Raw genomic sequence first — 25,948 nt, 5'->3', positions numbered from 1 at the left:
CACCCAAAATACACATAAATAGGACTTATAAAATCCTAATCCCAGATCCGTAACTGCTGTTAACACGACATCTCCTAATTTTCGGCACCTATATGAACTGGTAATGTCAATTAATGGAGCACAAAGACCACGCCTGTTAAGGTATTGATTTGTTATTTTTTTTAATCGCTGGTTAACATAGCACAGTGATATAGATAATACGTCTAATTAAATGAACTGTTTCATTATTTCATTTACTAAAACTATTTTACTTCCAAGCCCAGGTGAACTCTCCACACAACTTAGAATTGAATAGTAAATAACAATCACAGATATGAACTCACCGACAAATGCATATGGGTATATTTTTTACACAAAACCATATTCTATAGTTGCTCCTGGGCAGTCAACCCTGTCTCGCCTGCAGCTGGTCCAAAACACAGTGGCTAGGTTGGTACCAGAAAAAAGGAAGCATTTTCCACTCCTTTTTAAATTAGAGGTCCTCTGTTTACCAGTTTTAGCTACCGATACAGTTTAATGATTTAATCAGGGGTGGCATCATAAAGCAGCCTGGGATTTGGATACACCAAATTCAAAGCGGTCCCTGCAGAGACTTTCTGAACACTTCCCCTGCCTGACTTAGGAGAATCCCTTTTGTTAAAACAAATGCATAACACAAACATCATTAATCTTACATAAGCATCAATTTTCGTTGCATTTCTGAAATTCATGATTGCATATGAGGTGTTTTATGTTACTTGCCATTCATTTTTTTTTTCTTGCAATGCAGCAATAAATATCTTGAACGAAATAATCCAAGCTGATCTTCTGGCTTGTTGTTCAGAGGATAGGAAAAGGGCTATTTTGTGGAACCTACTCAATGTTTCTATGCTAATTAACTGTCCAAACTCATACCTACCTCTACTTCTAATTTACCAACACTCTCCTCTCGCTACCCAACATGCATCGCTGCCTTTTCGTTAACTTTACGCGGACTTTTCTAAATGAATGCTCGCAGTGTTGATTTACACATTACTTTGGTTAAAAAGCTTCACCTGTTGTGTAGTCCCCTTGTTTAGTGGTTTTAGAGGGTTTTAAGCATGATTTGGGAACACACCGTCAGTGAGGTCAGTAGCGCAGGCCCTAAAGTCTTCAACTCCACGGAACGTGGAGTCAGCTTTGCGCAGTGGCAGTATCGTAGCCTATGAGGTTTATCCGAGGCGCGATTATTGCTAGTTGAAAACTTTACCCAATACCCCGCTGTAACGATTTGAAATATAGTCGGTACTGGCAATTTTTGACAGTCTCTACGGGGACTGACAAGTCTGGTTAAAAATAGGTTTGTTAGAGTGTTTTTTGGTTGGCGTCATTAGGGATATGGTACATGCAATGCAGTGTTTTAGATACTTTCGGACTTAAAATAGAAGCGAGGTCTTTGAGTCTAATAAGCACGCAACCACAAGGGGGGAATCTGTTGTTGACCAGTTCATAGCTTGATCCTGTACAGCTAAAACTTAATGAAATAAGACTTTTACAATAGCATTGCTTTTTAAGACTCATATACATCGACTTCCAGTAATATCGAAGTGCATCACTAGGATTATATTGTTTTTAAACATGACCTCGCGTTTGTTATTACTGGTTCGTTTCTAGGTCAAATGTACAAGATCAAAGCTGACTAGTAATGAAGTAAGGGTTAAGCAGCAAAATGTCACATTATGCTTTGTAACGAATTCTGTTAAGTGCCAAGCTGCTTAGCATTAGCACCAAACTTACTCATTCATCTTACTTTCTGTTTCTTCCCGCTCGGAGTCACGGTGGGACCGGAGCCTATCCAAAATTATTGCACGTATGGCAGGAGAACCCCCTTGACAGGGCACGAGTCACAGGGTTACTGGATCAGTCAACTGCTGGAATCATCGCAGATTTCCTAATGTTTTCTTTTTGACCCAATAATAAAATTCAGTTTCAGTTGGATCAGTTTGTTTGCTTTCATTTGTTCTTTTTTTTTCGATTTAAATTCTCTTTACGGTTTCCCTCGGAATATTAAACCATCCATCTTCTCTGCGTTTTTTGTAGTTTACTGCAAGACAACCCTTTGTTATTTTTGCTCAATAGCGTGCAGGCTGCTGCTCTCTGTCGCTTTCTGTCCCGGGGGTGCGCGACCGCCTCTGTGATGACGTCACAGAGAAACCCGTCTATACCCAGGGTCAAGTCAGGCAAATACAACAAATGAGTCACATAAACACCGAGGTTTATAAGAAGGACTAGGAAACCACGAATTATCTACAGTGGGGTGTCCACGTGTAGAACCCGCTAAGCCATTACAGCGACATTTGTTTTGATTGGATGTGGAAAGCTGTTAAACTCAGTGTTCACTATAGAAAGTACAGCGACAGCTCTTTTGATTATCGGAACAAGCTTCTGCGAAAACCTGTTACAGTCAGTGTTCACAATAGAAAGTATCCTAGCCTAAAACAGCGTATATAAAACTCCCGTGCTTAACCCTCAGAAAGTTTCACTGCGTCACATTTCAAAAGGATAAAACATAAGCAAAAAGAAACCTATGAAGCGGATCTGGGATTTGGGATCAGATATTGTCACCCAAAATACACATAAATAGGACTTATAAAATCCTAATCCCAGATCCGTAACTGCTGTCAACACGACATCTCCTAATTTTCGGCACCTATATGAACTGGTAATGTCAATTAATGGAGCACAAAGACCACGCCTGTTAAGGTATTGATTTGTTATTTTTTTTCATCGCTGGTTAACATAGCACAGTGATATAGATAATACGTCTAATTAAATGAACTGTTTCATTATTTCATTTACTAAAACTATTTTACTTCCAAGCCCAGGTGAACTCTCCACACAACTTAGAATTGAATAGTAAATAACAATCACAGATATGAACTCACCGACAAATGCATATGGGTATATTTTTTACACAAAACCATATTCTGTAGTTGCTCCTGGGCAGTCAACCCTGTCTCGCCTGCAGCTGGTCCAAAACACAGTGGCTAGGTTGGTACCAGAAAAAAGGAAGCATTTTCCACTCCTTTTTAAATTAGAGGTCCTCTGTTTACCAGTTTTAGCTACCGGATACAGTTTAATGATTTAATCAGGGGTGGCATCATAAAGCAGCCTGGGATTTGGATACACCAAATTCAAAGCGGTCCCTGCAGAGACTTTCTGAACACTTCCCCTGCCTGACTTAGGAGAATCCCTTTTGTTAAAACAAATGCATAACACAAACATCATTAATCTTACATAAGCATCAATTTTCGTTGCATTTCTGAAATTCATGATTGCATATGAGGTGTTTTATGTTACTTGCCATTCATTTTTTTTCTTGCAATGCAGCAATAAATATCTTGAACGAAATAATCCAAGCTGATCTTCTGGCTTGTTGTTCAGAGGATAGGAAAAGGGCTATTTTGTGGAACCTACTCAATGTTTCTATGCTAATTAACTGTCCAAACTCATACCTACCTCTACTGCTAATTTACCAACACTCTCCTCTCGCTACCCAACTTGCATCGCTGCCTTTTCGTTAACTTTACGCGGACTTTTCTAAATGAATGCTCGCAGTGTTGATTTGCACATTACTTTGGTTAAAAAGCTTCACCTGTTGTGTAGTCCCCTTGTTTAGTGGTTTGAGAGGGTTTTAAGCATGATTTGGGAACACACCGTCAGTGAGGTCAGTAGCGCAGACCCTAAAGTCTTCAACTCCACGGAACGTGAAGTCAGCTTTGCGCAGTGGCAGTATCGTAGCCTATGAGGTTTATCCGAGGCGCGATTATTGCTAGTTGAAAACTTTACCCAATACCCCGCCGTAACGACTTGCAATATAGTCGGTACTGGCAATTTTTGACAGTCTCTACGGGGACTGATGAGTCTGGTTAGAAATAGGTTTGTTAGAGTGTTTTTTGGTTGGTGTCATTAGGGATGTGGTACATGCAATGCAGTGTTTTATATACTTTCGGACTTAAAATAGAAGCCAGGTCTTTGAGTCTAATAAGCACGCAACCACAAGGGAGGAATCTGTTGTTGACCAGTTCATAGCTTGATCCTGTACAGCTAAAACTTAATGAAATAAGACTTTTACAATAGCATTGCTTTCTAAGACTCATATACATCGACTTCCAGTAATATCGAAGTGCACCACTAGGATTATATTGTTTTTAAACATGACCTCGCGTTTGTTATTACTGGTTCGTTTCTAGGTCAAATGTACAAGATCAAAGCTGACTAGTAATGAAGTAAGGGTTAAGCAGCAAAATGTCACATTATGCTTTGTAACGAATTCTGTTAAGTGCCAAGCTGCTTAGCATTAGCACCAAACTTACTCATTCATCTTACTTTCTGTTTCTTCCCGCTCGGAGTCACGGTGGGACCGGAGCCTATCCAAAATTATTGCACGTATGGCAGGAGAACCCCCTTGACAGGGCACGAGTCACAGGGTTACTGGATCAGTCAACTGCTGGAATCATCGCAGATTTCCTAATGTTTTCTTTTTGACCCAATAATAAAATTCAGTTTCAGTTGGATCAGTTTGTTTGCTTTCATTTGTTCTTTTTTTTCGATTTAAATTCTCTTTACGGTTTCCCTCTGAATATTAAACCATCCATCTTCTCTGCGTTTTTTGTAGTTTACTGCAAGACAACCCTTTGTTATTTTTGCTCAATAGCGTGCAGGCTGCTGCTCTCTGTCGCTTTCTGTCCCGGGGGTGCGCGACCGCCTCTGTGATGACGTCACAGAGAAACCCGTCTATACCCAGGGTCAAGTCAGGCAAATACAACAAATGAGTCACATAAACACCGAGGTTTATAAGAAGGACTAGGAAACCACGAATTATCTACAGTGGGGTGTCCACGTGTAGAACCCGCTAAGCCATTACAGCGACATTTGTTTTGATTGGATGTGGAAAGCTGTTAAACTCAGTGTTCACTATAGAAAGTACAGCGACAGCTCTTTTGATTATCGGAACAAGCTTCTGCGAAAACCTGTTACAGTCAGTGTTCACAATAGAAAGTATCCTAGCCTAAAACAGCGTATATAAAACTCCCGTGCTTAACCCTCAGAAAGTTTCACTGCGTCACATTTCAAAAGGATAAAACATAAGCAAAAAGAAACCTATGAAGCGGATCTGGGATTTGGGATCAGATATTGTCACCCAAAATACACATAAATAGGACTTATAAAATCCTAATCCCAGATCCGTAACTGCTGTCAACACGACATCTCCTAATTTTCGGCACCTATATGAACTGGTAATGTCAATTAATGGAGCACAAAGACCACGCCTGTTAAGGTATTGATTTGTTATTTTTTTTCATCGCTGGTTAACATAGCACAGTGATATAGATAATACGTCTAATTAAATGAACTGTTTCATTATTTCATTTACTAAAACTATTTTACTTCCAAGCCCAGGTGAACTCTCCACACAACTTAGAATTGAATAGTAAATAACAATCACAGATATGAACTCACCGACAAATGCATATGGGTATATTTTTTACACAAAACCATATTCTGTAGTTGCTCCTGGGCAGTCAACCCTGTCTCGCCTGCAGCTGGTCCAAAACACAGTGGCTAGGTTGGTACCAGAAAAAAGGAAGCATTTTCCACTCCTTTTTAAATTAGAGGTCCTCTGTTTACCAGTTTTAGCTACCGGATACAGTTGAATGATTTAATCAGGGGTGGCATCATAAAGCAGCCTGGGATTTGGATACACCAAATTCAAAGCGGTCCCTGCAGAGACTTTCTGAACACTTCCCCTGCCTGACTTAGGAGAATCCCTTTTGTTAAAACAAATGCATAACACAAACATCATTAATCTTACATAAGCATCAATTTTCGTTGCATTTCTGAAATTCATGATTGCATATGAGGTGTTTTATGTTACTTGCCATTCATTTTTTTTCTTGTAATGCAGCAATAAATATCTTGAACGAAATAATCCAAGCTGATCTTCTGGCTTGTTGTTCAGAGGATAGGAAAAGGGCTATTTTGTGGAACCTACTCAATGTTTCTATGCTAATTAACTGTCCAAACTCATATCTACCTCTACTTCTAATTTACCAACACTCTCCTCTCGCTACCCAACATGCATCGCTGCCTTTTCGTTAACTTTACGCGGACTTTTCTAAATGAATGCTCGCAGTGTTGATTTGCACATTACTTTGGTTAAAAAGCTTCACCTGTTGTGTAGTCCCCTTGTTTAGTGGTTTGAGAGGGTTTTAAGCATGATTTGGGAACACACCGTCAGTGAGGTCAGTAGCGCAGACCCTAAAGTCTTCAACTCCACGGAACGTGAAGTCAGCTTTGCGCAGTGGCAGTATCGTAGCCTATGAGGTTTATTCGAGGCGCGACTAATGCTCGTTGAAAATTTTACCCGATACCCCACCGTAACGACTTGAATTGGCAATTTTTGACGTTCTCTACGGGGACTGACAATTCTGGTTAAAAGTAGGTTTCTTAAAGTTGTTTTAATTGGTGTAATTAGAGAAGTATTACATGCAATGCAGTGTTTTAGATAACTTCGGACTTAAAATGGAGGCGTTGTCTTTGAGACTAATAAGCACGCAACCACAAGGGGGGGATCTGTTGTTTACCAGTTCATGGTTTGATCCTGTACCAAAAATCATTGGACGTATGGCAGGAGAACCCCCTTGACAGGGCACGAATCCATCACAAGGTTACTGGATCAGTCAACTGCTGGAATCAAGGCAGATTTCCCAATGTTTTTCTCTTTGACTCAATAATAAAATTCAATTTCAGTTGGATCTGTTTGTTTGCTTTAATTTTTTTAATTTAATTTTTTCTTTTGACATTTTTAAAGATTTTTCTAAAGGTATGCGATCTACTCTGAATATTAAATCATCCATCTTCTCTGCGGTTTTTGTAGTTTACTGCAGGACAACCCCTTGTTATTTTTGTTCATTAGCGTGTAGGTTGGTGCACTGTTGCTTTCTGTCCCGTGGTTGCGCATGCGTCTCATTGATGCTATCCATTATGGGGCACAAAGACGACGCCTGTTGAGGTATTAATTTTTTATTTCTTTATCACTCGTTAACACAACACAGTGATATACATTGGGGAAAAAAGTATTTAGTCAGTCACCAATTCTGCAAGTTCTCCCACTTAAAAAGATGAGAGAGGCCTGTAATTGACATCCTAGGTAGACCTCAACTATGAGAGAAAAAATGAGAAAAAAAATCTGCAAATCACATTGTCTGATTTTTAAAGAATTTGTTTGCAAATAATGGTGGGAAATAAGTATTTGGTCAATAACAAAAGTTTGTTATATATCCTTTGTTGGCAATGACAGAGGTCAAACGTTTTCTGTAAGTCTTCACAAGGTTGGCACACACCGTTGCTGGAATGTTGGCCTATTCCTCCATGCAGATCTCCTCTAGAGCAGTGATGTTTTGGGGCTGTCGGCAGGCAACACAGACTTTCAACTCCCTCCAAAAGTTTTCTATGGGGTTGAGATCTGGAGACTGGCTAGGCCACTCCAGGACCTTGAAATGCTTCTTACGAAGCCACTCCTTTGTTGCCCTGGCAGTGTGCTTGGGATCATTGTCATGCTGGAAGACCCAGCCACGTTTCATCTTCAATGCCCTTGCTCATGGAAGGAGGTTTGCACTCAAAATCTCACAATACGTGGCCCCATTCATTCTTTCATGTACACGGACCAGTCATCCTAGTCCCTTTGCAGAGAAACAGCCCCAAAGCATGATGTTGCCACCCCCATGCTTCATAGTTGGTATGGTGTTCTTTGGATGCAATTCAGCATTCACTCTCCTCCAAACACAACGAGTTGTGTTTGTACCAAAAAGTTCTACTTTGGTTTTATCTGATCAAAAGACATTCTCCCAGTACTCTTCCAGAACATCATACGTGCCCGGATATGTACTGGCTTAAACAGGGGAACACGTCTGGCAATGCAAGATCTGAGTCCCTGGCGGCGTAGTGTGTTACTGACTTTGTAATGTTGGTTCCAGCTTTCTGCAGGTCATTTACTAGTTCCCCCCGTGTGGTTCTGGGATTTTTGTTCACCGTTCTTTTTATCATTTTGACCCCACAGGCTGAGATCTTGCGTGGAGCCCCTGATCGAAGGAGATTAGCAGTGGTCTTGTAGGTCTCCCATTTTCTGATTATTGCTCCCACAGTAGATTTCTTCACACCAAGCTGCTTGCCTATTGCAAATTCAGTCTTCCCAGCCTGGTGCAGGTCTACAATTTTGTTTCTGGTGTCCTTTGACAGCTCTTTGGTCTTCACCATAGTGGAGTTTGGAGTGTGACTGTTTGAGGTTGTGGGCAGGTGGTTTTTATACTGTTAACAAGTTCAAATAGGTGCCATTAATACAGGTAATGAGTGGAGGACAGAGAAGCCTCTTAAAGAAGAAATTACAGGTCTATGACAGCCAGAAATCTTGCTTGTTTATAGGTGACCAAATTCTCATTTTCCACCATTATTTGCAAATAAATTATTTAAAAATCAGACAATGTGATTTTTAGAATTTGTTTCTCATTTTGTCTCTCATAGTTGAGGTCTACTTATGATGTCAATTACAGGCCTCTCTCATTTTTTTAAGTGGGAGAACTTGCACAATTGGTGACTAACTAAATACTTTTTTCCCCACTGTAGATAATACGTCTAATTCAAATAACTGTTTCATTATTTTATTTACTAAAACTATTTTGCTTCCAAGCCCAGGTGAATTCTCCACACAACTTAGAATTGCGTAGTAAATTGACAACTTTCAACTGTATGTTTAGAAGTAAACAATGAGCAAAAAACTGTTGGTTGGTTTCCAGCGGGAAAAAAAAGAAGAATCTTGGGAATTCACTGCGATACAATGGGACCATGCACCAATTTAAGAAAACGAAACAAGCAGTCTTTGTCAGTAAATACCTTTTTCTTTTCCAAATGTATGGAATGTTATACTAAATACTAAACATGATGTTTATGTTAGTGCTTTCTATAAAGCTACCCGCACTGGCTTGGCTTTGTTCATTTGGACCGTAAATCTGGGATGCTTTTGTGGCAGAAACCTTCATACGAAAATGGTCATGTAAAAACAGATTATAATGCACTTAAAATGTTTGTGTATGTCTCATAAAGTCACATTTATTAGCGAGCTGTTATCGTTATTGGTTCAGGATGCTAACATTAGCTTATGTAGTTAATTTAACTAGCTAGTTAATGCTACATAGTGTTGTACGCTCATGTTTTGAAGGAGGTTTATAAAGCGATCGGGTGAGCCGGGCAAAAAGCTGAAAAACATAGCTGCCACAATGTCGGTAAGAACTTTCAACTTCTTCCATCCCATAAAGTACATATGCATTGCATTTGTTTAGTGAAAGATTGGTATACTGTAACCATTGCATTGCTTACTTGGTGTGTGATTACTGATAATCTAATCTACCTGCAGTTATAAATAAAGTAGATTGAGTGAGTGATGGAAGGAGGGAGGGACTGAGTTATGAAGGGAGGGTAGGAGGGGGTGAATGGTGGAGGGAGTGAGTGAGTGAGTGAGGGATGGATTTTTGATTTCACTGAAATAACCCTTTAATTTTTATTTTGCATTCACTGTTCCACTGTGAGACATTTATCTTTTTTATATCATCAGGACATTATAAAAAGTCCAGTCCATAATGTTCAGGTCAAATGTACAGTTTTTATATTTTGTAGATGTTAGTGTCATATGATGACACTAGAGGACAATTATATCTCACACTTGCTCTCCGTTTTGGAGGTTGAATTTTCCGATGAACAATCAGCAATTCCATAAAAGTACATTTTCTTTAGTTGTTTACATTTGAATGACACTACCTCCTTGCTGTAAAATGCCTTTTTTTTTGTTGGAACAAAACTGCTCCTGTTAGGAAAATTTGCTCTTTTGTATGTGATGTGGTCAGCTCTAGGTGAGAGTACTTCTAAGTCTCAAACTTGCTCTCCTATGTTTTGGAGGTTGAATTTTTTTTTTTTTTTTTTTTTTTTTTTTTGGTGAATAATCAGCTAATCACAACAAATCAGAGTTCCTTGTTAGGAACTTGTATTAAAGTTTATTCAACTCTGTAACTGCCATGTTGATGGGGCCATTCCTCCCCCTGCCTCCTTTTTGTACAAGTTTTCTGATAGGCAGCACTTTTCAATTTCAGTTTATATTTTTCTTTAAAAGTGAAGAGCTGTAGAGTTTGGCAGTCTAGTCCCATCAGGACCATGTGAAGTGACATGTTTGGTTAAATTCAATTGGAGTGAAGAGTTTTGAACTTATGTCACAATATTGTTGCCATTTTTGACCCTGTATTTCTGTTTATAAATAAAGGTGTTGACATGCAACTGCTAATTTTTATTATTAACAGAGGTAAAATGGGTAATAATTGTTTACGAAAGTTATCAGGGTGTTCCTAGTAGTGTTTATTGTGTAGTAATAGTTTATTTGAATGTTAATGGCTACTAATGTCTGCATTTTAAATCAGTCCAGTAATTGCACTGAATTGTTTACAGTTGTAATATTTTCATTTAATCTAGACAATAGGGGTCTTAAGCAGAGGGTTTGTGTTGATTTTCCAAGATGGTTGCCTAAAAGAAAATGTCTAACTTCTGTGCTGCGACTGAGTCAAAACACTGTAAAACAGAAATTACTTCTTAATTGTTGATTTTTATCTCAGTGGAGCAGTAATGTTAGTTCAATTCTTTACCTATGGTCACTGCAGTGAAAATAGACATTTTGTTTTGAAAGATTACTAAGAGTTACTGGCAACCATCTTTGAAGAGAACAATACAATCTGTTGTAAGACCTCTATTTGTAAAATTTAGTATTTGACACTTGAATATAATATCAGCATTTAAAATGAAGATAACATGTAGTATTTAAGTGACCAGTAGTATTTAAGTAAAAGTTATCGAATAGGGTTGGAATAAAGTGAGAAAATTGCAACGGATTAAAGTGTTCTAGGAGCTCAAATCACTTCATCATAACATGTTTCAATCACACGTTATCAACACAAAATATACATGTTTATTAAATGTGAAAAACTTGTGTTCATTTAACTTATATGTTTAAGTTGCTGCTGAAGCAAAACAAATGTGTGCAACCAATGTCCACTATTGAATTAAGTAAATCCAACAAGTTCTTTTTTTCAGTGTATGGGCTCCTAGTATTGTAGTATTGTAGGCTTTATGAAAAATTTCAGTAAGATTTTTTTTGCAGATTTTGTGACATTTACCGAGATATGTCACATCCATGTTCAACTGGTACAAGAACTGTCCAGTCCTATCAAGAGAATCTGCAGGATAGAGAAGTGAATGGCAAGGACAGTGCAATTGGCATACAGTTTAAGTCAGTTTTCAACCAACTTAGATATTTTCATGCGTGTCAGCCTAGTTTACCTCTGTGTCTGGGTCATTATCTCTTTGAGGGTGTCGTATCATTTTACTTGGCACTGTTTATTAATCATTTAGTAACTCAGTAATGCATTTTACCTATGCAGAGTTAAACAAATGCATCAGTCGGTTTAAATATTTTGATGCTGATACTAATGACAAACCTCCTGAAATCAGCCATGAGAAGTTGTCTGGACATACTGTGCAACTGGTGTCCTTTAAGAGTACTACCTCTCTTAATTGGGGACAGAATTGAAAATCCAGAAGGTACAGTACAGTATGGCAGTTGCAACAAATAGTGGGTTACATATGTGCACCTGTTATTGCTTCAGATCAAGTGACCTATTTGAAAGTGCTCATTAATGAATATATTGATTTCAGAGCTCACACCTTTCCAGAGCGTCCACTAAAGCCAAAACAGAACTATCTGTGTTCATACCCTGCGCTCATCATTAAGTTTGGGCCTCTTATACGTTTGTGGACTTATTTTAAACAAAGTGCACAATTTTAAAAACCTATGTGCAACCCTGGCAGAGAGGCATCAGCTCCTCCAGGCATATTTGAATGCTGGCAGAATGTTTCCTCCTGTAATTCAGATTGATAAGGGAACTGAACTTTATTCCAGTGACGAGATAGCAGCTTCTCCATTTGAGTTTGTGTCTAGCAATATAATTGTTGTTAATTACATAACTGTGAAAGGCACAAAGTACAAACGGGGGATGCATGTAGTCATTGGGAGGGATGAGAAAGGATTGCTTGTTGGAAATATCAAGTTGATCTTGGTGCATTGTGATTTGCAAGTGTATTTTGTTGTAGAAAGACGGCAGGCTGTTCATCTTGTTCCTTTGGGTGTCTATTCACTGAAAGTAGCAGCTCAGACCTACTTTAATTTGCCTGAAATTGTGCCTTTAATTAACTTGTAGCTGAGAAATAAAATGTTTGTAGATTAGATTACTACAGTTACTTGTATATTTGAACAACGTGTCAGTAATATATCTTCTGAAAACATCATAACAATGCAGAAACAACAAGTGTCACAGGCTTGCAGTCAGAGACCAGCAGTTCATCACCTGTAGACATATTAAGGAGTCCATCTTTTCCGCCTTTAGCACACTAAGTCCAGCCAGCACAAACAGCAGGTCCAGCACAGTAGACCTCAATACATGGCCTGACAGCTTCAAGGTCCCATGGAGCAAGATGCCCCATGGAATAAAAATCACTATAACCATAGAGCAGCGCCCTACTCCTAGAGATTGTCAGGAGATGAAATGTGTCTTTATGAGCTCAATCCAACAAGATCAGATTGCTTTACTGTTGCCAAGGTGATAGTTAAGCAGTATCCCAAAAAAATGCTGAAATTCTGAAGGATGCCACCAGGATTGGGAGTGGTTCTGCCTCTCTTGTAAACCAGCTTAAAACTCGTGTTGAACACCTTTACCGTGACAGCATTATAGCAAGAGGCAGAAGGGTCAAAGGGGTCTCTGGTTTATCAGCTAAGAACAGTGCAAGAGGGCCATCAGACCAGTATGGATGCTTTAGATGGCAACCTGATTGTCCTCAAGCTGTCGACAAACTGAAGCCAGTCTAGAAGAGAAGCAAAAGGAAATGAAAGAGCTTTATGCTCGTGAGGGTCCAGCGGGAGCAGACAGAGGGCACCTTGCACAGCTCATGGCGTAAAGCCATCAATGCACGTCCAGCACCATCAGTAGTAGACTGAGAAGTGGCTGGCCTTATCTTTTCACACAGAATGAACTTTACAATCATTTCAAGTTACTTACAGATATCTCCATCCTTGAAAAAATGGATGAAGCAATTGAGGACAGAGGAAGAAGTTGCATGAATCTTTTCAAGGATTGATGCCATTGGTTCGACTATACTGGGCCCATGTGTGCTAATGGCACACTTCAAAGAGAAATCGAATGCACTGATTTTACAAGTTGATGTAAGTGTTCATTTGATTTGCGTTTACAATGTTAGGATTTAATTTGTTCAGAGTGAATCTCAAATTGTGTCAGTAATGTTATTCTATATACATTGATCAGCCATATCATTAAAACCAACATTGCCCTGAACGGATGTATTAAGAATGCACAAATGTTTTGGTAAGTGGTATGTATCAAAGTAACACCAACATGAATACCAGGACCCCAGGTTTCCCAGCACAACATTGTCCAGAGCATCACACTGCCTCTCCCAGCATCTTGTGGCCGTCTCTTCCCCAGTTCCTCATGATGCACACACACCTGACCGTCCACACAATGTAAAAGAAAACATGATTCACCAGACTAGGCCACCCTCTTATACTGTTCCATGGTCATGTTCTGATGTTCAAATTCCCATTGTAGGCCACTTCAGTGTTGAACAAGTGTTAGGATGGGCACTCCGGCCGGTCTGTGATAATGCAGGCCCATACGCAGCAAGCTGTGATGCAACATTTTGACACCTTTCTAGACGGCATTCACTTTTCCAGCAGCTCTTCTATGAGATCCAAATAGGCCGGCTAGCCTTCACTTCCCATGCACATCAGCGAGCCTTGAACACCTGGATATATAACCCTGTTATGGGTTAACTTGCTGTCCTTCCTTGGACCACCTTTGGTATATACTAACCACTGTATGTCTGGAACACTCCAAAAGATCTTTTTTTTAGGGGGTGGGGGGAGGGGTGTTGGTGCTCTGACCCAGTCGTTTATCCATCACAATTTGACCCTTGTCACGGTCACTCAGATTCTTACACTTGATCATTTTTACTATTTCTAACACATCAACTTGCAAAACTGACTTTTCACATGCTACCTAATGTATTCCATCTTTTGACAGGTCCCACTGTAACAAGATTGTCAACGTTATTCATGCCACCCTGTCAGTGGTTTTAATGTTTGTTTGGTGTAATAAATATATTTGTCCATGAATATTTATTGACTTAAGGTGAGAAACTCACTTTCAATCTTTCTTTAAGGTGCATTGTTTTTAAACATTTCAGTAATTTTCTCACATTTTTATTGATAAACTCGAGATCCTCTTGCCATCTTTGCTACTTTTGTACCAAACCATGATTACAATTACCTGTTTGGAATCACGCCATTATTAAGGTTTTTTTATGTTATTACTAGCCATAAATTGCCCTATCCCAACTTTTTTGAAATGTGTTGCAGGCCTGAAATGCAGGAATTGAGGTATATTAACAAATGAAATGAAGTTGACCAGACTTCATTCAGACACAGGTTATACTGTCTACAGTCAAATAAAAGTCAAAGTCAGTGTAAGGGAGACTGCATTTTAATTTTATTTGCATTTTTCATACTCTCAACTTTTTCTGCGCTACTATATGGTCAGTAGAGCTGATAAAATTGACAGTGAGTGTAGAAACAAGGAGGAGTACTTCATGAAATGACTGGTCATAATATAATGAATAAAATGGGGGGTTACAGTAAACTTATAATCATCTGATATTGTCAATGATTCACAAGTAACCCAATGACAATGTTTTAAAGGTTATAAAACCCATGTTGGGAAATTGACAGAGCTACAGCTGACCAATTTACGTTTTAAAAAACAGCTAAATAAGTATTTAGCCAGCCACTGATTGTACAAGTTCTCCTACTTAGAAAGAAGAGAGAGTTCTGTAATTTTCATCATAGGTACAAGAAAAAGAGACAAAAAAATAAGAAAAAAATCTAGGAAATCACATTGTAGGATTTTTTTAAGAATATTTTTTTGTAAATTATCGTGGAAAATAAGTATTTTGTCACCAACAAACAAACAAGATTTCTGGCTCTCACAGACCTGTAACTTGGTGTGAATAAATCTAGTGTGGGAGCAATTTTAAGAAAATGGAAGACATACAAGACCATTGATAATCACCCTCGATCTGGGGCCCCATGCAAAATCTCATCCCGTGGGGTCAAAATTGTCATGAGACCGGTGAACAAAAATCCCAGAACTACATGGACGGACCTGATGAATGACCTGCAGAAAGCTGGGACCAATATAACAAAGGCTACCATCAGTAACACACTACGCCGAGAGGGACTCAAATCCTGCAGTGCCAGGCGTGTCCCCCTGCTTAATCCAGTACATGTCCAGGCCCATCTGAAGTTTGCCAGAGAGCATATGGATGATCCAGAAGAAGATTGGGAGAATATTATGTGGTCATATGAAACCAAAATAGAACTCAACTTGTCGTGCTTGGAGGAAGAAGAATGCTGAGTTGCATCCCAAAAACACCATAACTGCTGTGAAGCATGGGGGTGGAAACATCATGGGGATTGGACGACTGATCCGTGTTAAGGGAAGAAATCACTTGATTATATTAAGAAATATGATATTAATTATTACTCTTGATAGTGTCTACATCTCTAATTTACTTTGTTGTGGAACATCATGTTCAATATTTTCTTCAAACCAACATTTTATGTTTTTTTTTATATTAGATATCAACTAAATAACAATAACCACAGCAAAAGAGAACCAGGATTCCAAAACACCAAGCAGTTACACAGTGACTGTCCACAGTACAACAGCTGCCATTTTTTCCTCAGAGGACTGATGACTGAACCAATACAATACAGAGCTCTACTTTGCCTTTTAATAGCTCACTGATTAGTGACTGAACAGCAGGAATGTTCAAGAATGAAATTAAAGTTTATTTGGAAAATAAACTAAAATAGCTTGAACTTCCTTTTAAAATTCCTTATAAAAACATTAGACATTAATGTTCTATCACCATCTCACTTTTTAAAGGAGACATTTTCTTCCATGTTACCTTACAAGTTTACTTTCTTCATTTTCAATCTCCAGGTAAAAATAAGCTTCACAGTGGTGGTCCTACTTTGATAGACACTTGGCACTCTTTTTCAGTTGCAGAATGTGCTCAATGAATTCCCGGAGTGCTCCACGGCCCGCTGGGCTCTGGCATGTGTAATTAGCAGCATTTAGCGCCACCATAGGAGCGTCTAAAGGCACTGCACTCAGACCAGCCAGGTTCAGGCAGTCCACATCTGGCACATCATTTCCTACAGGGTAAGAGTACAGAGAGAGGAGACAGGTCACAGCAGAAAAACATTTGAATTGTCTTTAATGATAGCTGTAGGCATATCCTAAAGTCTACACTTATATTACCAAGTCTCATTAATCAATTTAAATTTTCCATTTTCAGATCAGATTTAGCTAATGGTTCACAGTCAGAAAATCACAGTAAGGGATCTGTCTAATGTAACCAAATCTGTCTCTGAAATGGCATGCATACACACACTGTTTGAGTAACTGAATAAAATTACTTATTCATGAACAGAAACAACAGCAATGTGATAATCATAATCCGTTGTGCCCATACTGCTGCATGACCCACATGAACAAAAAGGAGAGTCCGAATTTGGCAGATTTGTCTCACATTAAGGCAAAGAGCATAGCATAACATTTTGTTTATTCTCATTTATTTTACATATGCATGTTTCAAGATGTTTGCCCAAAGTAAACATGATTCTTATTGGTCAAGAAAAGGCTGGCTGTTCCACTCACCTAGATAAGCCACCTCTTTCCACACCAGCTTTTTCTCCTTAATCAGTCTCTCCACCTCCACTTGTTTTTGCTCCTTCAAATGCCTCAGCTCACAGCCTGTCTTCTGGGACAATTTATCTACCAGGGCTGCTGGTAGTTGGTTCTCACTCGAGGAGATTAGAATCACCTGAGGAGGGGTAAGAAAATGATATAACACACCTGTTTTCCCCTTTTTATCCCCATTAATGTTGCAGTTAGTTGTACATATATATATATATATATATATATATATATATATATATATATATATATATATATATATATATATGCAGGGATCATAATGTACCAGTACATGATAGATTAGATGTTTTATTTGCCTTGAAATTATCTTTACAGAGTCTTTTGGCAAAAAATAATCAACAAGTTCGGCTCCAAGATGTCTGCACATCTCACAAATCCACATCACACAGCACACATTCTACACATACACTATTTCACACTTTTCATCTCAAAGTACTTTTTTTTAATGTATGTTCTATTTTTCCCTTATAAGAGACTTGAGTGTGTGGTGGCGAATGCTGATTGGGCCATTTCAGATACGTTAGGGTGTTATAAATTCCTAGGTTGGTTCGGGCTAGAGGAAGGTTGGGATGTGTAGACTTTGAGAGATAAATGGGGAAGTTGGGAGTAAGAAGCTGGGAAGACACTTTTTTACTGGGGGGGACAGGCTCTTTAATTTATCTTTAATTTTCTTTATTTTCTTTTACCTTGTTTAAACTTTCTTATATTTAGCATTACTTTTGTCTTGATTTATATTTTTCGGCCCTATCCTAAAATTGTTTTGTCCAGCGGTTTCATCCAATAAACTGCCAAAACTACCTTTACCCCAACAAAATGAACCCATTTTTAATTACTTAGCTCCCCCACAAGGGAAGAAAATTGCAACTTCTGTGTTTAAGGTGGTAGTAACTTCAGTCTCCTGCAGACGGCATTACAGAAGGATGATTAGGCTATAAATACCTGTAGGGTGTGTGGCAGATTAGGAAGAGATGGCACAGTGCAGTGATTGTCTGGTTCAATGTGTGGAAAAACATGCCGGTGGTCCTGGTCTGTCAGTTTCATCTTTTGGCCGCTAGAATTTCATGTAGAGTGATTTCTGTCACTGCTGGCAGACCCGTATGCCCATACACTTCGGTACACCACCAAATTCAGCCACTTCTTTCACACTATGGTGTTTGGCACACACTCAAATGCAATCACTCCTGTTTGTTAATCATCAACATAGACTTTTAGCAGACGCTCTTATCCAGAGCGACTTACAAAGTGCTTTGCTATTTACAGTTTCCACACACTGAACAAGACATTTACTGCACTGTGCCACCTATTATCAATATATGAATCCTGTCGCACACCCTGCAGGTATTTATAGCCTGATCATCCTCATGTAACCCCACCTGCAATAAACATTTAATTTGTCATTTTTCTCATCAGTGTTGAATTTGACAAATAATTTCATATTTGATTTTGACAGCCCTATATACTTCCATGTGCATTTTGAGAAATTAAGGTTTATACTTGAATGTTTGGAGCAATACATTTTTTACAAGTTACCTCCGTAATTAGTGCTGAGAAAAGAAACCTATATTGTTTATCTTAATTCTATTTACAGATTCATCATATGCATCAACAATTTTGTGACAGACAAAATACACATCCACCGTAACTTTTTTTTTTAAAGCTCTACCTCCATTCCTTCTCCCTTCAACATGCGGATACCAGCCAAATCCCTGCTGTTAATGGACACCATCTCCTCTCCACCCACAGACATATAGAGTTGTCCATCAGTCAGACAGCCTGATACGTTGCACAGAAGAAGCCGCACCATATCCGGCTGATCCTTGCCAAAGTAACCGAACCTGAAAACAATAAAATACACAGACACTCCCAAGCATGTTGATCTTTAGGGTTGTGTTAGCCCATCAATCAAAGAATGTGTCTCTATGTAAACAGAGCAGCAGACTATGCAATGTGCATGCTGGAAGGAGATAGGAAGGGTTAAGAAAGGGTTAATATGGTTTACCTCAGAACTCTTTGTTCTGCTACAGGCCAGTCTATGTCAACATCAATATCAACACTAAACTCAGGCAGCATCTCAAAGTAAGTCATCTTCCCTCCCTACAAAATAAAAATGTACAACATTTAGTGATTAATGGGAACAGTGTGGGGTCTTTATAATAATTTTCAAACATGATAAAAAATAAGTTATTAACCACTGTTAGGACTCTTGATCTCAGCAGATGTTCAGGATGGAATTTAAAACCAACATCACATATACAAAACAGCAGCTTTTCTTATTCAGTTAAACTATTACACCCACAAAAAAAAAAAACACTGCCACTTAGTTACAATTTATACAATAATTCTTGTACATGCCCAGCAATTCTGGGATGTTTTAGGTTAGTTTCAGATCTCAGATTCTCACCCCCATCCCCTCTTTACATTTACATTTACCGCATTTAGCTGACGCTCTTATCCAGAGCAACTTACATGGTTACTTTTATTACAGAGGTGGGCCAATGCAGTGTTAGGAGTCTTGCCCAGGGACTCTTATTGGTGTAGCACACCCAGAGTGGGAATCAAACCCTGGTCTCCCACATGCTGTAATAGCTCACTGGCAGCTAGTGGTTTTTATCTGTTGCGCCACACCAACCACCGTGGTTGGATATTGAATGAATGAAGACTTCAACTGTTGTTAAGCTTTGCTGCCATTCTGCCTGCAATATGTAATCATCAAATCATTTGAATATTCTTTAGATTTATTTGAGTCAAGTCAGTCTCCCTGGTTTGTCATCTGAGTTTTGGAGGATTAAAACTTCGAAAGTTCTAGAATCAAGCCATGGCTCACCTGCAAGAGTCCTTCACCGACAAGCTCTTTGGTGGCAAAATAAAAGGATCCATTCTCACAGAGTTCTCCATCCCAGTCTTGACGCCGGGGTCTCTTGGATGGGTCCAGGTTCAGAGCCACAGTGCTGGTGCCTTCTAGGGAAGGAGGGGACATTTAAATTGATTTTAATTCTATTAAAGCTGTTGTGCAAGCCCATGAATGCAATGTACATGATGTTAAAAAAAAAAAAGAAAAAAACCTTGCCAAAGGAAAAACACTTGCATCACAGTTGGACTGAAAGGCTACTTAAAAGATCAAACGAATCTGTTAGGACACTGTTTATAACAAAGAGTCATAGTGAATTCTGTTATCTGTTTTCCCACACATGTTTAATGTTGACTAAATTATTTCAGATACGTTAGGATGTTATAAATTCCTAGGTTGGTTCGGGCTGGAGGAAGGTTGGGATGTGCAGACTTTAAGAGATAAGCTTATTTTGATAGCCGGGGAAATTGGGAGTAAGAGCAAAGCTCTTTTTACTGGGCTCTTTAATTCATCTTTAATTTCCTTTATTTTCTTTTACTTTCTTATATTTTTTCATATTTTTGTCTTGATTTATATTTTTTCATCACTATCCTAAAATTGTTTTGTCCAGCAGTTTTATCCAATACACTGTCAAAACTAAACTAAAACTAGCCTGGATTGTTTCCACACCATAACGAACCTTTTCCATTTTTTCAATATCTTACACCATTTTTAATTACATAGCTCCCCCACGGGAGGAGAAAATTGCATCTTTCATGTTTAAGGTGGTAGTAACTTCAGTCTCCTGCAGATGTCATTACGGAGGGATGATCAGGCTATAAATACCTGTATGGTATGTGGCAGGATTCATAGATTAAGAAGAGATGGCGCAGTGCAGTGATTGTCTGATTCGATGTGTGGAAAAACATGCAGGCGGTCCTGGTCTGTCAGCTTCATCTTTTGGCCACTGGAATTTCATGGAGACTGGGATTTCTTCCACTGCTGGTAGACCCGTATGCCCATACACTTCGATACATCATGAAATTTAGCCACTTCTTTCACACTATGGTGTTTGGCACACACTGCAAAAATGCAATCACTCCTGTTTGCCGATCATTAATATTGACTTTTCCACACACTTAACTGAACAAAGAGTCATAGTGAATTCTGTCAGCTGTTTTCCCACACATTTATTTGTTGACTGAATTAAAAAGTCAATCCTGACTCACCACTTCACTGTTTGAGTTTTTTGCAGTTCAGATTACAGGAAATGTATCCACTCAGATCAGATTTGAGCAGCCTGTCTAACCAAAGCCTAACATCCATGGTTCGTCATCACAGTACTTGGGAACCCTTGCTTTACAGCACTGAACATAGTATATCCAATCCAATATATGGCAATCCCTGACTTAAATGTCTGTCTGTTCATCTTTTACAAACCTCCTTTCTTGACTTCTTTCCAGCGGAAGTTATGTCGGCGGACGACTGAGAAGACAGACTCGTAGCCTTGTTTGGTAATCATCTCCACAGCATGCTTCAGGTGGTGCGGATGAAGGCATGGAGAGGTAGCCTGGATGTTGCAGATGACATCTACCTCTGCATGGGGGGGGTGTAAATAAATAAATAAATAAAAACAAACAAAAAAAACACACACCCCTGGTTTAACAATAAGGCAATACAATAAGTATAACACAGAAGTTCAGATAAAGCAGATAAGCAGAACAGGATAAAGAGGTCATTATTACAACAAACCAGTTCACCATGAGACATACTGACCACATATATGAAGAGGACAAAGACAAATAGAAAATGGTCAGTGAGGAAGACAGCTGTGGGCTTGAATGAATCAATAACAATAAAAAGGCAGAATGAATGGGAATTATGATTGAGCAAATTAATTAAATCAATGAACCAACCTGGGTTAAGTCTGGAGAACTCTTGAAGAGTTTCCAGGGAGGTTGTTTTGTCTTTGGACACTTCTGGACTCCTTCTGTGTACTTGTGCCCCCCACTTTTTTGCGACCCTCTCAATCTCATCATGGTCCGTGGACACCCAAATACTGTGGAAACACATGGAAACATTAGCGCAAGGCCAGCACACTGAAGAACTTTGTTGAAATTCACAAGATCATTTAAACACTTTAAAATACCGTCACTACATTTCAAACAGGGCTCAGAGTGGCTCAGCAGTCTAAAGTGCTGCCACTATGGCCTGGGGTTTTCGAATCCTGAGCCATACCTCTTTGCCATCAGTAGCCAGAATCTGAGAGAGCACAATTGGCTGTGCTCACTCTGTGTTGGTGCTGATTTTCTCTGAGCATTAGGAGCACTGCTAGTGCTAAAAGGAGTTATATATGGGTGGGTAAATTGGGAAAAAAAAAAAGAAACAAATAAAGTTGCTATGTTGTTATATATAATTTCATTAGGTAAGTTTATTATTGTTAGAGGTTATTATAAGGAATATAATACATATATCAATCCAATGTTAGACACAGTACACAGATCATGGTCCCCCTACACAAATTCTGAAAACTTGTCAGGTGCCTGAACCTTGTTACAGCTGCTAAGTGATGACTGGACATTGGACAGTCGTATCAATGTGTAATTAAGGGTTTAGCGAAAAGTGCGCTGTTTGACTCCAAGTTTCCCTGAAAAGTGCATGGCATTATTTTAGAAAATTCTTGTTTTTTCCACTTCAATACAAAAGACCAGTACCGTTATCTAGACGCCACAATTTGTGTTGTCATTGTTGTGCTGTTTATATTTAAGCATGCACATACCTCTAACTAGCTGAGCACCCACACTGGGCCCTTTCTTGTACTTTCCCTAAACTAGCACCCATGAAACGCCTGGATAAGGTGTTTCAGCAGGGAACACACAACCATTCGTGTAGGGCTGTGCTACAGTTCGCCACTGTCTTTACATCCTCTGCAGACTGGTCTCATTCATTTACCTATCGAACACTTCAGAGTCCACAGCTGCTCTTATCACCCATCCGATCAGAGGCACTCCAGCGAGCATCTTGATGTTCTTCAGAGGAATACCTTTACTGCCTCCTCGGGCCAGGATCACCGCGGCTATGTGTCTCCTACCATTGCCGTCCAGTCTCATTCGTTTAGAGTGATTGCTGGTGTCCACAGCAGTCTGCTCGCGTCTCTTTGCCGAAGCCATTCCGCTCACAAGGGATCTGGGGACGTTTTGACAACCTGAAACCTACGTTATGACCCACTTCTGTTATGTATAGTATGCACTCTATACAGTCCTGAAAAGCGGTGCGCTGGGTCAGCTTAAAAACCCCGAGAAGCCACGGAAGACTAGAGAAGGAATACAATGCTGCGTCACCACAGCGTTGACCGTAATGTCGTTACTACACAATCACCCATAACACTGGCAGCGTCAGTCTAGATAGTTTGTAAACAATAGTTTCGTGTAGCTCGACTGGGAGAGAAACATCTTAGAAAACGGAGGAAACATACATAGTGCTGTTAGCGTCGGTTTTAAGGTATTAACGTGTGTTAGAAAACCTTATTCTGAGCACATATTTAGTTACTTACGGTAGTTGTAAAGCCCACGCAGCACGACGCGTTTCGATCTCATGCGTTAAGTCGTTTATATACATTTAGATTAATTATTCATACATTTACATCAATACTAAAAGAAAATAATGTCTGTTACTGGGACCTCATAAGCATCTCAAACAGCCCCGTTAAAGAAAAGAAAACACCTAAAACAACATACGCTGGTCAAAAAGCCCCCATATGTCCATTTTCCAAAACATGGCTACAGAGGTAGTAACAATTTTCGCTTGCTCCGTTTCTCCACTACAATTTAACCAATTTAGTTTTTTATCCACTCGTCCCCCACATATAAGACAACAGGGCTCGTACAGCTCAGAGAAGAGTTGGAGGGCTGATCCAGGATCAGATTCCGCAGATGTTTACGACGACCGTCATGAGGTATACAGGTCCTAGATCAGCATTTAAGGACCCTACAGCAAAAATTCTCCAGGGCTAACGTCGAAAAAGCCCTGAGTGAGAGTGGATCTCCATGAAGCCTTTAAGAAGACATGGTGGGTATTTTTTAATGAAGGTGTAGCAACAAGACAACATAAAGTCACAAAGTAATATATATATATATATATATATATATATATATATATATATATAGTTAAGCTTAATAGTTTTAGTTTAATTCTTGTGGATTAATTAACGATTACTAGAAACCTAATTTGTGACTTCAGAAAAATGATCTTGTTGTAATTTCTTCTCACAAACAACCAACATATTACTACGGGGCTCCAAGATCTCAGATCAGATTCCTTAAAGTTTATGGATCACAGTCACACAAATCTGCAACAAGGCCACAACTTTGGGTTGAAATGTTAAGGATTAACAGTATTTTTTGAACATGTACACAACTTTAAAATGATCTGTCTTTTTGTGATCACATTCAGGCTGGTTAAATATTATATACGAATTATATATTTTGAATATAATATATATATATATTTTTTAAGTGCGATATACAAAAATGTCAGGCGATTTTTACACGTTTGGTAAAACAGCGAGTTACAGTTTAATCATGAAATTCCCTCATAGGTCGATGCAAGTCCATTTGCTTTCAGACGGTAACCTATAACACACACAAACTTATATTAATATATACATACATTCCTTACTATAAAGTCTGCTGGCGTTTTATTCAGCAGTTGTTCATTCTTCTGACTAATTATTCTATTTTTCAACCAGCGTTATCAGTCTCCTTAGAGACCGTCAAAAATTGCCAGTGCCGACTATATTTCAAGTCGTCACGGCGGGGTATTGGGTAAAGTTTTCAACTAGCAATAATCGCGCCTCGGATAAACCTCATAGGCTACGATACTGCCACTGCGCAAAGCTAAAGAACAGATCAGCGAGGAAGTAGTTTTAGCGGAGAGCATTAATATCACTACGACGGTTACCAACAATATGACCCAAACGCTTATAAGGTAATTCGAGACACAACATATAGAAGCCATGGGCATTCAGTAAACTGTACTACATTTACTTTTTTTGTTGGTATTTGAGACAAAACACTTAAAAACGGCAACATCGATGTTCAGCAATGCATCATGGGAAGCGCAAACGTCATCAAGGTCTTGATATTCGTGAACTAAATGCAGTATCGTTCAGATTTATGAGCCTTACCTATGAAGTAAAAATTGCTTCTTCATGAAACGTTAATAAAATCTGTTTGATAATTATTTGACTGCTTCTTTAAACTGTATGCCACGTTAGACCATTGAAACTGTGTGCCACCAGATGGCAGTGTTTAGTCGTTTACAAGCCTGCCCACTCCAGAGCCGGTTCTTTTTTCTTTCTCTTTTAAGTCAATATATTTAAGTCAGTTAATGGGGAGCCTGGGTCGCTCGTATTCCTGTAGAGATGTTATAAGTAGAGACTGGGACTGGCTGGAAAATGAATGCTTAAATAATATGTAGTGACGAGACGTACCACTTCACGACGCATTTTGCTTATTCAGGCAGGGGGCGCTCCTGATCCGAGTCTAAAATAAATAGGTTCACATTTTGTTTTTAAAAAATGTAATTAGCAAACGATTTCATATTGTTTATACAGGCAACTGCGCGTTTTTTAAGATTTATAACTCAGTTTTATAACTTTTTTATAACTGTTTACTTAAAACAGGTAGAGCGAAACACCAACTAGAGAGATGTAACATTAGAGAGATGTAACATTCTTCTACTTTACAAAATTAAAGAAAAATCCCATAAAAAACAATAAACAAATTTGTATTAAGATTTTTAAATGCTGTTTAGTTTCACTTACCCTAGTTTCCTAGACTTATTGATGAATGGGAGGAATATCGTAAAGTCAGACTCCTCGTAAACTGACCGTGGTAACAGCTCGTAAACGCAAGTTCAAGATGGGGACTGTGGAAAGTCTCATCTTTCAATAACAAAAGCCAGTGTCTTTGCAAAGCACGACTCCGGATTTCCCTGTGTCGACTGCAATTCATCTTAAATGAATCATCTATATCATCGTCATTGTACTGTGTGTAAGCGCTGCTTAGTTGAACCTTAAGGAATATTAGATAGAGGTCTGATCTGTAGACTGTGTTTGGGAATTGCGTGGTTGAGTAATGGCTCAAGTCCAGTC

General features: G+C 39.0%; 1 protein-coding gene, 3 non-coding genes and 1 pseudogene across 4 annotated transcripts; 3 read left to right on the top strand and 2 right to left on the bottom strand.

The window, feature by feature from the left end:
- The first annotated feature begins 1,154 nt into the window (after positions 1–1,154).
- On the top strand, positions 1,155–1,295 carry LOC140550431 (U4 spliceosomal RNA). Its single transcript, XR_011979133.1, has one exon. It is a non-coding gene; the product is annotated as a U4 spliceosomal RNA (small nuclear RNA).
- A 2,438-nt stretch (positions 1,296–3,733) lies between these two features.
- LOC140550504 (U4 spliceosomal RNA) lies at positions 3,734–3,874 on the top strand. Its single transcript, XR_011979199.1, has one exon. It is a non-coding gene; the product is annotated as a U4 spliceosomal RNA (small nuclear RNA).
- A 2,437-nt stretch (positions 3,875–6,311) lies between these two features.
- On the top strand, positions 6,312–6,440 carry LOC140550461 (U4 spliceosomal RNA; annotated as a pseudogene).
- Positions 6,441–14,650: 8,210 nt separating this feature from the next.
- On the bottom strand, positions 14,651–23,121 carry cmasa (cytidine monophosphate N-acetylneuraminic acid synthetase a). The gene is made up of 8 exons (XM_072672613.1): positions 22,747–23,121; positions 21,711–21,853; positions 21,235–21,390; positions 19,792–19,925; positions 18,967–19,061; positions 18,631–18,802; positions 16,908–17,073; positions 14,651–16,402 (listed from the first exon to the last, which is right to left on the bottom strand). Exons 1-8 carry the CDS (start codon positions 22,962–22,964, stop codon positions 16,215–16,217), a joined length of 1,272 nt encoding a protein of 423 aa, XP_072528714.1. The 5' UTR covers positions 22,965–23,121; the 3' UTR covers positions 14,651–16,214.
- A 1,429-nt stretch (positions 23,122–24,550) lies between these two features.
- On the bottom strand, positions 24,551–24,691 carry LOC140550501 (U4 spliceosomal RNA). The gene has a single exon (XR_011979196.1). It is a non-coding gene; the product is annotated as a U4 spliceosomal RNA (small nuclear RNA).
- Positions 24,692–25,948: the final 1,257 nt, after the last annotated feature.

This window comes from Salminus brasiliensis, chromosome 2 (assembly GCF_030463535.1).
Source record: "Salminus brasiliensis chromosome 2, fSalBra1.hap2, whole genome shotgun sequence".
NCBI lineage: Eukaryota > Metazoa > Chordata > Actinopteri > Characiformes > Bryconidae > Salminus > Salminus brasiliensis.
The sequence above is the reverse complement of the archived record's forward strand: the minus strand, read 5'-3'. Positions and strand labels throughout refer to the sequence as shown.